Source organism: Ruditapes philippinarum, unplaced genomic scaffold, assembly GCF_026571515.1.
Source record: "Ruditapes philippinarum isolate M1 unplaced genomic scaffold, ASM2657151v2 ctg4812_1_1_1_1, whole genome shotgun sequence".
NCBI classification, from domain to species: domain Eukaryota; kingdom Metazoa; phylum Mollusca; class Bivalvia; order Venerida; family Veneridae; genus Ruditapes; species Ruditapes philippinarum.
The window spans coordinates 117,501-132,508 of record NW_026858186.1 but is presented as its reverse complement, the minus strand read 5'-3'; the positions used below and the strand labels follow the sequence as shown (position 1 = coordinate 132,508).

At 34.4% G+C, this 15,008-nt stretch overlaps 1 protein-coding gene across 1 annotated transcript; it reads left to right on the top strand.

The window, feature by feature from the left end:
• The first annotated feature begins 370 nt into the window (after window positions 1-370).
• On the top strand, window positions 371-4,654 carry LOC132752448 (peptidyl-prolyl cis-trans isomerase H-like). Its single transcript, XM_060742773.1, has 4 exons — window positions 371-557; window positions 1,877-2,078; window positions 2,673-2,792; window positions 3,592-4,654. Exons 1-4 carry the CDS (start codon window positions 495-497, stop codon window positions 3,831-3,833), a joined length of 627 nt encoding a protein of 208 aa, XP_060598756.1. The 5' UTR covers window positions 371-494; the 3' UTR covers window positions 3,834-4,654.
• The last annotated feature ends 10,354 nt before the right edge of the window (window positions 4,655-15,008 follow it).

Here is a 15,008-nt window from a genome sequence, read left to right as displayed (position 1 = left end):
CCTTTAAGATATGAACTAGGGAAATAAAACGCTTGCATTACAAATTTCGAAAACAACTTACATATATACAGGTATCTAGAATTACCATAATACAAATGTATACTATAAATTGAAAAGTTAAAAGTTTCATTTTCATTTTTCGTATTGCTTGGGTAGATAAATTTACATTTAAATATATAAAAATCTATTTATAGGGTTGTATATTATAAGTTATATGTAAAATAAGTTAGTGAAATATATTTAACCTAAATCTATAAATAGACAAAACAGTTTATCAACCACTTTGTACAGTAGTTTACACCATAAATGGCGTAACTTGATATTTTGTTATCTTGATAAACATCTACTTGAGTGACGGCCTAGTGGTAAACAAACACATGTTTTAATCGTACACAAAGAACTTGTTATACGCCCCACGATACGGAAACCTGATATGCCCAGCCAGATAGACGTGTAACGTGGCATTACAAGCAGAATCAGCAAAGAAAAGAGTCATGGATTTTGTTTACAGCATTGTGTATTTTGGATCCTTCGTTTTGATGTTTAATCGCTTAAATGTAAGTAACGTTTTATCATTATCTATAACAGTATCTAAACATGTATTAACTTATTTTTATAATGTTTTTTTTTTCTTACTTATATTTTATAAAAGATGTGATGGCAATGACGTAGCCTTGGAAAACTTTCCAGGTTAAAACGCATTAGATCAGATAAACGCTAAATTATTCGACACTTTATATACAAAGTATGTGTTTTTATGTCGGACAAAGTTGGTATTAATTAGACAAGCTTTTTTCCTCAAAATTTGATAAAATTTGTCGAAAGATGCCACGTCCGATTAAAGGGAAGTAAGTTTGTGTATATGAAGATAGTTCCAGAATTTTACAATATTTACCTCCCATGCTAAAAGCGGAAGCCATTTTGGGGGTTAATATTCTATATAACATTATTTATTGACAAAGTATGAAAAAATATATATACGTTGAAATGCTTGAATAGTTTTTTTTCCCAAAGTATATTTCTTCAATTCTTTTTTTTTTTTTTGTAAATGATTACTATGATTGTGTCTGTATCAATAACTCATTAAAACCCACTCTAGTAAATGTCAAGGAAAATGATATGCGATGTAAAAAATTAATCTGTTTTCGTTACAGCTCATATTTTTTTTGTGAATGAATAAAATGTTCTTCAGAGACAAACGCTAACCAAAAGCACGCTAAATATCTTAAATGGATTTATTTTATGAATATACTTATTAAGGAAATATTGAGAAATATTGATGTAATAAAGTGTGTATTTTCATTTTCCGTATTTCCACTGTAAATATAAATTTTTCACTGCAGTGTCACATATTTTCCGTATTTTCACTGGTGTCTTGCCTGACTTCAGTCAAAACACAAAATTTTAGGAAAAATCTTTCAAATTGTAATGTAAAAAAAGAGAACAAAGTATATAATTAAACAGAAAATATTCAAGATTTTTTTTTATTTGAGGTATGAAAATGATTTACCGCACTTTTGTAATATCTATTTTCATACCAGTCGATGAAAATAAATCCAGTATTTATTGAAAAAAAAAAACAAAAAAAACTTTGAATATCGTCTCTTTACAAAATGCAAATACCAGATATACGCAGAAATAAAACAATTCAATGCGAGAATGATGACACCGCAGAAATAAGTTACGCAGAAATTTAACCACCCCTCATGATCCATGCTGTTCGCTATCAGTTTCTCTACTTGTTAGAGGGTTTGTAAGCGAACAGCATGGATCCTGATCAGACTGCGCGGCTGCGCAGGCTGGTCTGGATCCATGCTGGTCGCAAACCTATTATGTTGGTTTTGCCATGACGCGGCTTATTTGTTCATATTTTTAGGCGGAAGACGCCACTGTCACAGACGTCGTGTCGTTTGACATCACCATAGGGGGCGAGGACGTTGGTACGATAGATCTTGGTTTGTTTGGAGACACAGCGCCACTCACTGTGAAGAACTTCATACATTTCGCCTCCGGAGAGGGAGAGTTTAAATACGAGGGTAGCCCGTTCCACAGAGTGATTGATGACTTCATGATTCAAGGTAAATATATTTCTTTATTTCCTCCAGTTCTGAAGAGTTAAAGTCAAATATATTTCTTTATTTCCTCCAATTTTGAAGAGTTATACATATAAAGTACATTTTTGCAAATAAGTAAACAAATCACTACATGTACATCAATGTATGACTGACACACATAATAGTTATGATTCTAATTATATAATTTATAATATAAAGCTCCCTTGCGTGGCGGCGTGATTCCCCCTCCCCGCCCCAAAATCCCGGGAGCGGGTGTGTTTTATGTAATATTAAATAGGACGCATTATAGTTTGATATTTTACAGAAATACAATCATATAATATAACTTTCCGTTGTGACTACATATACACTGTGTACATATTATCTTAGTGAAACTAATATAAATGTTTCCCTAAATTACATAAAAAATCTGCGATCTTATGAAACTTTGTAATTAAAACCGCTCAGTTCAATTTATTTTAAAGAATTCCTAAACTAAATTTCCAATAAAGGGATAAAGAGTGTTTATTATCTGACAGGAAGTCGCTAAGATTGTATTTCTTGTTATTAAAAATTGTTAAATTATTTGATATAAATAAGGTGGTATCTTTATTTTAGGAGGAGATGTGAAGTTTGGTAACGGATCAGGGGAGACAAGTATATATGGCGGAAGATTTGCTGATGAAACATTTGCGCTACAACATTATGGCCCAGGATGGCTCAGCATGGCGAACGCAGGTATGACATTGACTACATTTAATATACATGTTTGAATCTTTGAATATTCAACCAAGTATTCAAGATTTGTAACATCTACTGTTTATGAAAAATTATAATAGATTTATATTTGAATTTCACATTTTAACATTTCTAATGATGATGATCTAAATCATATTATGCTTACACTTCTAAATACATGCTAATACTTCTATCGTACTTTGTTATATGACACTAGGGGTAATGCACTTTTTCCGTGTATTCACATATGCAGAAGCATGTGAACGTATTTAAGCCCGAGTACGCAAGGTAAGGGGATTTAATAAGTTCGTGGGATTCTTCATAATTTATGTTAATGTATGCAAACAGGTGCATTTGCGCTATTCTTTCATAAAAGTATGCGCATGATAAGTTTATACCACTATTTGTTATTTGTTTTTGTAAAAAAGAAACCTTTTTTCGTCATGCCTTTTTTTCATGTGCTAGTATTGATATGTTTTCATAATGAAACTACCGAGGCCGTCATTGCAGTTGACTATTTTTATATGGGCCCATGGATGATGTAACGCATATTAAAAAAACAACAACAAAAAAACAAAAAAACTTCCATACTTATTTTCCGGTAAAACACAATGATACTAAAATAATTAATGATTAAAAAACTCAATCGCTGATACTTGTTTTTTTTTAATTATGACTACTTTATGCTTAAGAAATACATAAAAATTGTGACTGCTTTGGGATCAGATGCTTAAAAGAATTGTCAAGTTAACTTTATTTATTGATGAAAAAATAAAAGTTTATTTTTTATATCCTACAGGAGAAAACACGAATACCTGCCAGTTTTTCATCACTGCACGTAACACTTACTGGTTGAACGATAAGCACGTGGTTTTTGGTAAGGTTATCCGTGGAATGTGGGTGTTACGACAAGTTCTGAACAGCGAAACTGACCCGGACACCGACAAACCAAAAGTTCCAGTGGTCATAGCTAAAAGCAGGGTTGCTAAGCCAGATAAAAAGTTCACTGTTGCTAAGGTAGCTGCTGATTGGGCGACTTAAGAGAAACGCCATCTAGTGTTCACATTTGGTGCCAAAATAAGGAGAAGATAGAAGAGTTATTTAGTTATTGTCTGATATAAAGTAACAACTAGTTGTCCGTCGTATGGATAAATGTTTGAATAGTATAATATGATAATCGCTGAACAAATAATTAACATAATGAAGATTTTACATGACATTTTAGTGATCAAGAGTTGGAAATAGATATTTACCTAAATTGTTACTGACATAACGGTTATTACAAATTGCGACCGTGTTTCTACAAATATTAACAGGTTTAAAGAACACATACCAGAAACGGAACTGAAAGATACTAACAAATAATCTACATCATGTGACCCAATAAAATGCTCATAATTTTTCTAAAAATAAATTCATTGTAACTGTTTGAAGAATAATGTTCTTTTAAGATATAATGACGGACACAATTCAAAATGTCCAAATATCAAAATATTCTTTGTGACTGTTTGAACAACAATCTTCTCACATGAATTGACGAGAAATGTATACAATATTAAAACCATTATTAAAAATCTTAAATTATAAAGACACATTTTTTATAAAGACTTGTCACGTGACCTCATGATACAAATGTGATTCCGTCCTTTTGCCCAATAAAATTGTAGGTATATTAAATGTTACAATATATTTATACCTCTGTAAAAAGATTCTCATTACATTCATATGTCGCATTCATATTTTTTACATTTTATAATCGCTATATATGTGATAACTTTGCTTCAAATATTGTTGGAAATTATTTTGATAATATTTTTTACACTGTTACCTTTGCTTTTTTGAATAAAAATGTTTCGTAGGTTTGCTTGTGTTATTACATCTGAAGGGAAAACATGTGCCCGAATGCTAATTTTCAACAAATTATTTTGATTGATTTCTGTAGACTGACTTCAGCAAGTTGCGGCACTACTACTCTAAGGGAGCTAATCCTAAAGGGACTCAACTGTGGTTTTTTGCCATGATGGAACTGGAAATATTTTTCCAAGATTGTGTATCAATTACGGTGGCACAAAGGTGACATGTGTGTTTTTTATTTATCTCGTGGCCACGAAATACTATGTCGTGGCCACGAGTTACTAAGTCGTGGCCACGAGATAGCTACCTCGTGGCCACGAGTTACTATGTCGTGGCCGCGAGTTACTAAGTCGTTGCCACGAGATAGCTAAGTCGTGGCCACGAGTTACTATGTCGTGGCCACGAGATAGCTAAGTCGTGGCCACGAGATACTATGTCGTGGCTACGAGATAGCTAAGTCGTGGCCACGAGATACTATGTCGTGGGAACGAGATAGCTACGTCCTGGCCGCGAGATAATTAACCAATCAGAATACACTATATATGTTATGAATTTTTTAAACTTAACAACTTACTTTTACATGCAACATTATTCTTTGAAAATACTGAAGGTATTCACTTTGAACTTGTCATTAAGATCATATTAGAAAGTCACCTTCCAAGGCACATCAGACATTAATTGTGACTATAGCTCTGTGTTGGGCAAGTTTGTGATCGAATTGGTCAGTTTGTATGTACTACGGCCTGTTAAACTTGTTTATACGATAACATGAGAAGGAATAAGTCCTGGTTTATTATATTTGTAAGGGACATTGCCCATGGACAGTAAATAGCCTATAAGATAAAATCCTTGTCTGATGAATAATTTAGAAAGGATAAGCCATGGTTACTGTAACCCAGAAAGATCATTGCATCTAATAATTTCGAGGTCATTGGGTCAAAAATCAGGGTCACAGTGACGCTAAATGTAAAATTATTGACAAATCAATAAGTTGTATAAATGGCACTTTTACAGGCTGGTGAAGAAGGGGCATGCTTGTACTATAGCACATGTCTAGCTAATTAGGGAAATTCACATAAATGGTGTAATCTGATTGGTTATTTATCTCGTGGCCACGACTTAGTAACTGGTGGCCACGACATAGTATGTCGTGGCCACGACTTAGCTATCGCGTGGCCACCACTAAGTAACTCGTGGCCACGACATAGTAACTAGTGGCAACGACTTAGCTATCTCGTGGCCACGACTTAGTAACTCGTGGCCACGACATATTAACTCGTGGCCACGACTTAGTAACTTGTGGCCACGACTTAGCTATCTCGTGGCCACGACTTAGTAACTCGTGGCCACGACATAGTATCTCGTGGCCACGACTTAGCTATCTCGAGATAAATAGAAACACACACATGTCACCTTTGTGCCACCGTAATCAATTGTGCTCTTCTTTTGGAGGAAATAAAGATACTATTATTGTTATTACTTAAATCCCAAGAAACGCACAAAATTCGATTTTCCATTTTTATTTAAGTATATATCCTTGTTGTCCTTTGCAGAATTGAAAAATGTTTCTATTGATATTTGTGAGATCTTCAAATTTTATCTTTTATCCTTTGAACCTCAGTGAAGTTCCTTTAAATCTAGAAGCCTAAAAAAACATTTTTTTAATATCGCATAGATCAGCTGGGACCGCTAACGACAAATAAATATGAAAAAGATAGAGAAATATTCACAGAATTAAAATGAAAAGCGGTATTTATACAATCGATATCCCGATTAGAGTTTAAAGAGCTTTTGGTATTTTGCTTAAACAAAAATGTTTTTATTGACAGAAAAAAAAACAAAACAAAACAAACGAACAAACAAACAATAAAACAGAGTGAATTGACATTTTGGTCACAATGATCAGAATTGACTTCTGCAGATTGACTTTCGAATACAACGACATATCGATCTGTACAGTGCTTTTTGTGATCTGTATTGCTTTTTAAAATAGTGACATGATAACAGACTCAATGGAATCGAGTCTCTTATTTTCATGTCATCTTGTTGCGATAAATACATCCGAGGGAGCATCTTTCTTTCATACTTTTATCGGACTTTATCCAGGAAAGAAGTAAAGCACATCGCGACCTGATACATGTATCAATGAAAAAGCTCTTGTTACATTGTCTTTGCCTTTTCATTTTTAAGGTCTCGAGCAATTTCAGCCATTACTTTTAATGATACATTTTTTTGTAAATTAATATGGTCCGGGTTCAACACCTTTACTCAGATGCCTATGTATACTGCGGTATAAGGTTCGTTGGAAATCTTAGAGCCTCGCCTTTATGATACTGCACTGCCTCTTGAACCATCTTCTTCAGGAGAAACAGGCACTTGATAAATCTTCGCTAATTCAAAAATTTACTTGAGTGTTTGTTCAAACAATGTTTGCACGGCATTACAAAGATGTTACCGTCCATAAACAGGATCAATCAAACCGAGCCTGCAACATTTTCATTTTTGTGTTGTTGGGCTTTCTTTAGGGATTCCTTATTTCTCTATATATTGCTGTAAAGAATGAAAAAACATTTTATTGTTTCGCTAAGATTTAGAATTATCATGAAATTCTGCAAAATAATCTGCATGTCAAAATCTTTTCCCCCCTATTTTATAAATTTTGTAAGCCCATGAAATTGGAGTAGAAAAAGTGATGTTGATAATTCAACTCAATAAAGATGTAAGATTTTTGGATAACAAGTACATGTCAATAATGATTTTCAAGGGATCACCACCTCTAGATTTTTATACATCACAACAGCAGGTGTTAAGTGCTGTGTAAAAAGTTGCCTCGTACTTCACTTCAGTGTTGTTATATTATTTTCTGGTTCATCCATATCATTGATTCTGGTTGGAAATTGAGCACCACTCAAGCGGGTACTGGGGGCTTGAGAAATATTGCACTTTTTCATTATCCCTAATGTAAAGAATCAGTCAAACCGAGTCTGTAATTATTATGTAGTTTGGTTGTGATTAATGCTTCCGAGGGATCAATCTCATTAAAATCAGATCATCAGTCTTCGCTACGAATCGAAAGGCTGTGGAACGACAGTTAGGATATGATTTTTTATGAGATTGCCGAGGGATCACCCTCTCTTCGATTTTGTTTTGTATGGAAGTCGTAAATGTCCACCTTTGTCCTTCTAAGCTTCTATAACTTTGTGTATATGTGTACGTGCACTTTTCTGGCTTTTAAAATCTAAGTTTAGTTTAGTCTGTTTAAACAAATAACATGGTGTAGAACAATTGAAACGTGCTAATGAATTAATTTGTGTACATTTAGTTAAAAGAGACGTAATGTGGGGTACTAACTCGTTTCGAAATGAGTTTTGACTTTGCGTTTTGACTTTGCAATCTTATATCAGTTTGTTTTAAGCCACACATATTAACAATGCTATCAACGGTGGCACAAAAGTGATATGTGTGTGTGTTTTAAAAAATCTAGTGCACACGATTTAGTAACTCGTGCGCACGAAATAATTAAGTCGTGTGCGCAAGAAATACTAAGTCGATCGCACGAGTTACTTAGTCGTGCGCACGAGACAATAAAGTTGTATGCAAGAGATGTTATGTCGTGCGCACGAGTTATTAAGTCGTGCGCACGAGATTATTAAATGGTGCATACTTGATATTATGTCGTTCGCACGATTTAACAAGTCGTCCGCACGAGATGTACTAGATACTATGTCGGGCCCACAAGTTACTTAGTCGTTCGCACGATGTAATTAAGTTGTGCGCACGAGTTACTTTATGGTGCGAACGAGATAATTAAGTCATGCGCACGAGATACTATGTCGTTCGCACGATTAACTGAGTCGTTCACCAGTGATGATAAGTGATGCGTACGAGATACTATGTCGTGCGCACAAGTTACTAATTCGTGCGAACGTGATAATTAAGTTGTTTGCACGAGTTACTTTGTGGTGCAAACGAGATATTTAAGTCATGCGCACAATAAAATAAACCAATCAGATAACACTATATACATGTAAATGATTTTTTAAAAATCCTGGTTAAAGATTTACATGCAACATTAATCTTTGAAACTACTGAAGATATTCACTAGAAACTTGATACATATCTTTTGGATCATATTAACCAATATCATATATTAATGTACTAACGGCATGTTATCTTTGCCTTTACGATAACTTCACAAGGAATAAGCCCTGGTTCATTTCTTTTGGTAGGGGCATTGCCCATAGCCAGTAATGACCTCTATTTATGTTTGAGGTCATAAGGTAAAGGTCAAGGTAACCATTGCACTTCATGTAAAAGCCTTGTCTGACAAATAATTTGAGAAGGAATAAGTCATGATTTATATCACCTAGTAATTACATTGCATCTGATGTGTAGATGGCATCTAATCTTGAGAATGATCATTGGGTCGAAGATCAGAGTCACAATGATGCTATATTTCAAATTCTTTTCAATCAATAACTTGAGAATGAACGAGTCAAGCATGTTGTTACTTGATCAGGACATTGCCCTTAGTCCCTAAGTGGCCGGGAGAAAATCCCTATAGATTATGATGTCATAAGCTAAAAGGTCAAGGCCACAGAGACACATAATGTAAAATCATTGTCAATAACTCGAGATTAAATTGGTAGGAATATTGCTCATGGCAAACTGATTGGCTTGTAATGTAGTGCGCACGACTTAATTATCTCATGCGCACTACTTGGTAACTAGTGCGCACTACTTATATATACTGTGATCCTCTTAGTTCACGGTACTTAACGCTTTGAAACAAGAAGGAAAACAACACATAAAACTTATGGTACAAAAATTGTCATAAGCTGTAACATTTAGGTATTTTGCTGTATGACACAAGGAAACAATATATATATAATTATTCAAAATCAGTTTAAAATGAGCCACATGTAGACCATATGTCGGCCATTTTGAAAACAGTATGTCATCATTTAAATCGCGGTAATGGTGTTTTATTTCAGTTTTTTCATGTTTCAGTTAAAATTTCTACATGTTATTTTTCATAATTTTAAATATTAAACGTATCTTTACATTCTCACTCAATTTTTTTTCCTTCAAACAAGAACATTTAGAAAATGATGATTGTTTCAGACGTATGCACAAATTTAACGAACTATTGTTACTTTTTGCAGAAGTTTGTAAAATGTTGTTCTGTTTTACGTAAAAATGTAGATGCAGAAAAACTTTGTTGTATAGGTGTTTGAATAAAATATGTCAATTCTGACAAATATTAACACTGGTCACATATAAAAATATTTCATGACAGTGAAATAAGTGATGACGCGGAATTAGTGATGTTGAGAATAGTATCTTGTACGCACGAGATAAACAAAAACACACACATGTCACCTCTGTGCCACCGTAGACAAGAGATCATTTAGTTTGACATTTTAAATGTCAACATTGATGATATTTTCCTAACAATCTCACTTTCAAACACACAAAAAAGACAAATGAGCCGCGTCACGACAAAACCAACATAATGGGTTTGCGACCACCATGGATCCAGACCAGCCTGCGCATCCGCGCAGTCTGATCAGGATCCATGCTGTTCGTTATCAGTTTCTCTACTTGTTAAAGGTTTGTAAGCGACCAGCATGGATCCTGATCAGACTGCGCGGATGCGCAGGCTGGTCTGGATCCATGCTGGTCGCAAACGCACTATCTTGGTTTTGTCGGGACGCGGCTCAAATATTTTTCAGCATTTCTTTCCAGACAGAATTGGAGTCATATGTTTTTCATTACTTACAATGTAATATTACAAGGATATATTACAAATGTTTTTCTGTAAAGGTCAATATAGATTTGTAATGTACAAGTAACAATACATTAAATATATCCGTATTGTCTTCCAGCGACAGTGTTCAAACCCAAATTGTTAATTTGTTGTTGGTGGTGCTTTTTTTTGATACATACATGAATTATATTTTAAATATATAAATATTAACCTAATTAATTTGGCGAGAATGGTTTAACTCATTTTGAAGACATTTTTCTTCATGCAAAGTACATCGCCGTCAAAAATTATCTCGACGTTTCTTTGACAAGTCTAATAAGTAATAAGTTGGACTTCTATAAATCTCCCATAGAACATTTAGATCTAAATTTGATTAGCGCATATTTTGAGCCGTATTTTGAGTACTTTTTTTTTCGGGGCAGATTTTTTTTTTTTTCATTTTTCCCAAAAAATGGATGCGGCGGGTCAGTAAACCGAAATATCAAAAAATATTGGCCTTAGGGATCGTGAGTTTCAGCTCCTATGTTTTCTTATATTACACATGTGCTGGTTACTTCCAAGAATAGAATAAATTCAAATAAGAAAAATCCTTGTCACAATTGAGCTAAAATTAATACGTACATGTATGTGAATAAACTAAATTCAAAAACAAGATCTCTCTCAGAGAAGGCAAGACGATCACAAAATGAGCCGTGTCACGACAAAACCAACATAATGGGTTTGCGACCAGCATGGATCCAGACCAGCCTGCGCATCCGCGCAGTCTGATCAGGATCCATGCTGTTCGTTTACAACTCTATAACAAGTAGAGAAACTGACAGCGAACAGCATGGATCCTAATCAGACTGCGCGGATGCGCAGGCTGGTCTGGATCCATGCTGGTCGCAAACCCATTATGTTGGTTTTGTCATGACGCGGCTTAAATGCTGTATGAAAGTGCCTTATAAGATTAAAAATTTGGTGTTGTTAACATAACCTTGTATACAATACGCATTTTGTGTTGCAAAATGTAACGAAAGATACTATTCTCTTTTTGCCAAACAATGCCACTTTTATAATCTAAATTAACTTTTAGTCATTTTTGGTAAGGTCACATCAATCATATTCTGTACATATTTTGGTTGGGACATAACGGCACGGTAAAGTTGTTTTTTTCCATCATTGTTTGGTTGAGTGACAGCGACACATCGACGCTATAAAGGTAATTCATATGTCGACATTCTAGTCTCCCCTGGTGATGGAAGACATCGGGTGCCCCTTTGTGCATTATTTCCGTTACAAGATCACCGTAGGGAACGTGTTACAGTATCGCGTTTTCCGGTTACAGTATAGAATTTTAAAGATGGAGGATTATTTGTTGGGAGGACAGGTAGGAGATTTTTATTCCGGTCCATACTACAACTAGTTTCGTTTCTAAAAGATGTTTTTGTGCTTTGCTTGTAAGGAACAGAATCCGGTATCTAGTCATATATTTCTTCAGACCCTGCACCGCAGATTTATCGTTATATTGTCTCATAAATATGCAGATTTGACAGTTTGAAAATTTGAATCGAGAGACTAACGCATTTTTCTCCAAATTCGACATTATTTATGCATGCCTAGAAAAAGTAAATCTGCAAAACATTAGTCCTTTATGTTAGGAAACGTTTATAAAAGTAAATGACCAGTTGAACCTATTTTCTTGTTCGTTAAATGCGTTTGAAAAAATAAAGAATGTTACAGTATAGAGCGAGGTGATTTGTGCAGGGTTACAGCATAGTCCTAGCGATTTTTATCCAATTTTGTTACAGTTTATACCCAGATTTCGGTTACAGTTTAGACTTCGATATTTTCTATAGATTTACTAGGTAAAATGTATGAATGTTATATAGACTTTTAAATCTCTGTGAGTTCATAGGCCCGATGGCTATTCGTCCGTCTGTCGTACACATGTGTGTGCAATCTCATCCGCTGAGTAACTACTTGACTAAATGTGATGAAAAAACATGACTTTCTACCAATTAAGTTGTTCAAATGGTTTCGGTTGCAATCGGGGATACGAAAACCCAAAACATAGATTTTGAAAAAGGCAATGTTTAAAGACCCTTCTCATCTCGAACCAAAAGCATTCAAATCAAATCATGATCATGGCGTCATTTCGAATGCTTCTTTGTTGAGTTACGATTATTTTGTCATTATTAAATTAAAAGTCGTTTTTTTTATTTCAGACATCCTGTATAGCAGTTTTCATGTTTCTGAAAAAGAAAATTATATTGAAAGTTATATAGAGTATAAATTATAAGGTCAGACAATTACAATATCTTCTCTAGTGAGCCTGATGGAGGTACATAATAGTGGCAGAGTCGGGATAAGGCCGTAGACTTCAAATCATCTTTCATTTACTGCTGTAGTTGGGTTCTTTGTATATGAGGAATCTATCAAGCTAATTTACAGAAGGTCGGTGGTTCTAGTCAGGTGCCCGCTCCTGTCTGAAATGTTTCACAAAGGGTATCTGGGTTCTTTCTTTACACTAAAGCAGGAATGTTTTCACATGACCTCAGTGTCGTTGAAACTTAAATGCCAAACGTAACAAATCCTTTTAAATACTTACAAAATACATATGGTAGATGGAAATTCCAACTTAAAATGAAATTTAAGGTTGCAGTATTGCTCACTTAAATACTGTTTAATCATTCTTAGGGTATTGCCTGCTTGTTAATTGTGTCTTTTGACAGCTTATCTATGGTATGCAGGCTTCATAACCTCCGATACCCTCTCAAAATTTCATTTTATTTAGTTTCAGTCATTGTATTCTCGTTTAGGGCACACGCAATTTTTAACCTGGGGGTAATATGCCGCTTTTCATAGAATGGCAATAACGTGTCACATTGACGGTTCCATGATAACCGCCATATGAACACATCCACAGATGTTAAAAAATCTAAAGTGTACCAGTTCATGTTTAATGTGAATTCTGCTGAAGCCGGTGCTAGGAGGCGTGGACCGTAGCTTGCAGTTACCACTACCGTCCATGAACAGGTTTAATCAAACTGAGCCTGCAACATTTTCATGTTTTCCGTGTTGGACTTCTGTTAAGGATTCCCTTTTCTCTATTTTATTATTATAATGTGTAATGAAATCAAGCAATAAGCTTTCTTCTCTCAATACAATTCGATAAAAGTTACTGTTGTTGCCGTGAAAACAGTCCTTACTTAGGACATTACTTATTCTGCAAAATGTCTCAATCTGAAACTTAAAATAAGAAAAATAGCAAACTATAATTTTTTCTGCTGAAGAAAAAAGTAATACAACCTTTCAAGAATGTATTAAATAGAAAGGTGTGAGTTATTTTATAAAAATAATGGATACACGAACTTTGTTTGAAATTTGACAAGTATCTAAACTGTAACCGAAATCCGAGTATAAACTGTAACCAAATTGGATCAAAGCCGCTAGGTCTATGCTGTAACCCTTTAAAATTAACCTCGCTCTATACTGTAACATTGTTTATTTTTTCAAACGCTTTTTACCAACAGGAAAATAGGTTCAGCTGGTCATTTACTTTTATAAACGTTTCTAAACACAAAGGACTAACGTTTTGTAGATTTACTTCATCTAGGCATGTTAAATAATGTCGGAATGGGAGAAAAATGCGTTGATCTCTCGATTCAAATTTTTAAACCGTCAAAACTGCACATTTATGAGACAATATAGAGATAAATCTGCTGTGCAGGGTCTGAAGAAATATATGACTAGATACCGGATTCTGTTCCTTACAAGCAAAGCACAAAAACATCTTTTAGAAACTAAACTACTAGTAGTATGGACCTGAATAAAAATCACCTACCTCTCTTCCCATAAATAATCCTCCATCTTGAAAATTCTATACTGTAACCGAAAAACGCGATACTGTAACACGTTCCCTACGGTGAAGATGTAGAACTACAAACCTTCATTGAGCTACGTACCTGACAGCTTCCCCACATGAAACAATGCAGTCACTGGCAAGATTCGAACTAGCATTATTTTAGAATTATTTCATAATCATTTCATATAGTCTATTTATAGCTTTGTTTGAAAACCGACATTAATTGTATTGGAATGTAAGAATTTGCGGAGGCGTCTTGGCAAACTACCGATATTACCGCTTCGTATTAAACCTAACATCAGACGACAATTAATACGCGGTGAAATTTCGTTTTTAATGAAAGACATATTTACATAGTTATTCGATACTTTTTTCTTATTTTCAAATAAAACGAGCAAGTTTGATATATAAGCAACATTATTTTAACAATTTTGACATTGTAATGATTTATCCTGTAGATAAGTCATTAATAGAACTTTCAATAAAAATGAGGTCATATCTGATACAAAGAAAAAAAAGTAACCTTCAAGAAAACCCAAATCAGCAAAACTGAAAATTACGCAGACACCGTTTGATTGAGCATGTGTATGGACAGTACCAGTAAACGCAAGCTATCGTCCACGCCCCGTAGCACCGGCTTAGGCAGAGTATGAAAATGGTGATATTTTTGATTTGTAAACGTCCGCAGATCAATGTGGTAATACAACGGTGATCATGGATCATGTATATATATATTAGTTAAGAT

What these genes read in the sequence shown, in the direction of transcription:
- LOC132752448 (XM_060742773.1), top strand. Translation starts at nt 495, where the DNA reads ATGGATTTTGTTTACAGCATTGTGTATTTTGGATCCTTCGTTTTGATG. An exon ending in TGATGTTTAATCGCTTAAAT is followed by an intron (nt 558 to 1,876) that starts GTAAGTAACGTT and finishes TCATATTTTTAG; the next exon opens with GCGGAAGACGCCACTGTCAC. An exon ending in TGATGACTTCATGATTCAAG is followed by an intron (nt 2,079 to 2,672) that starts GTAAATATATTT and finishes TCTTTATTTTAG; the next exon opens with GAGGAGATGTGAAGTTTGGT.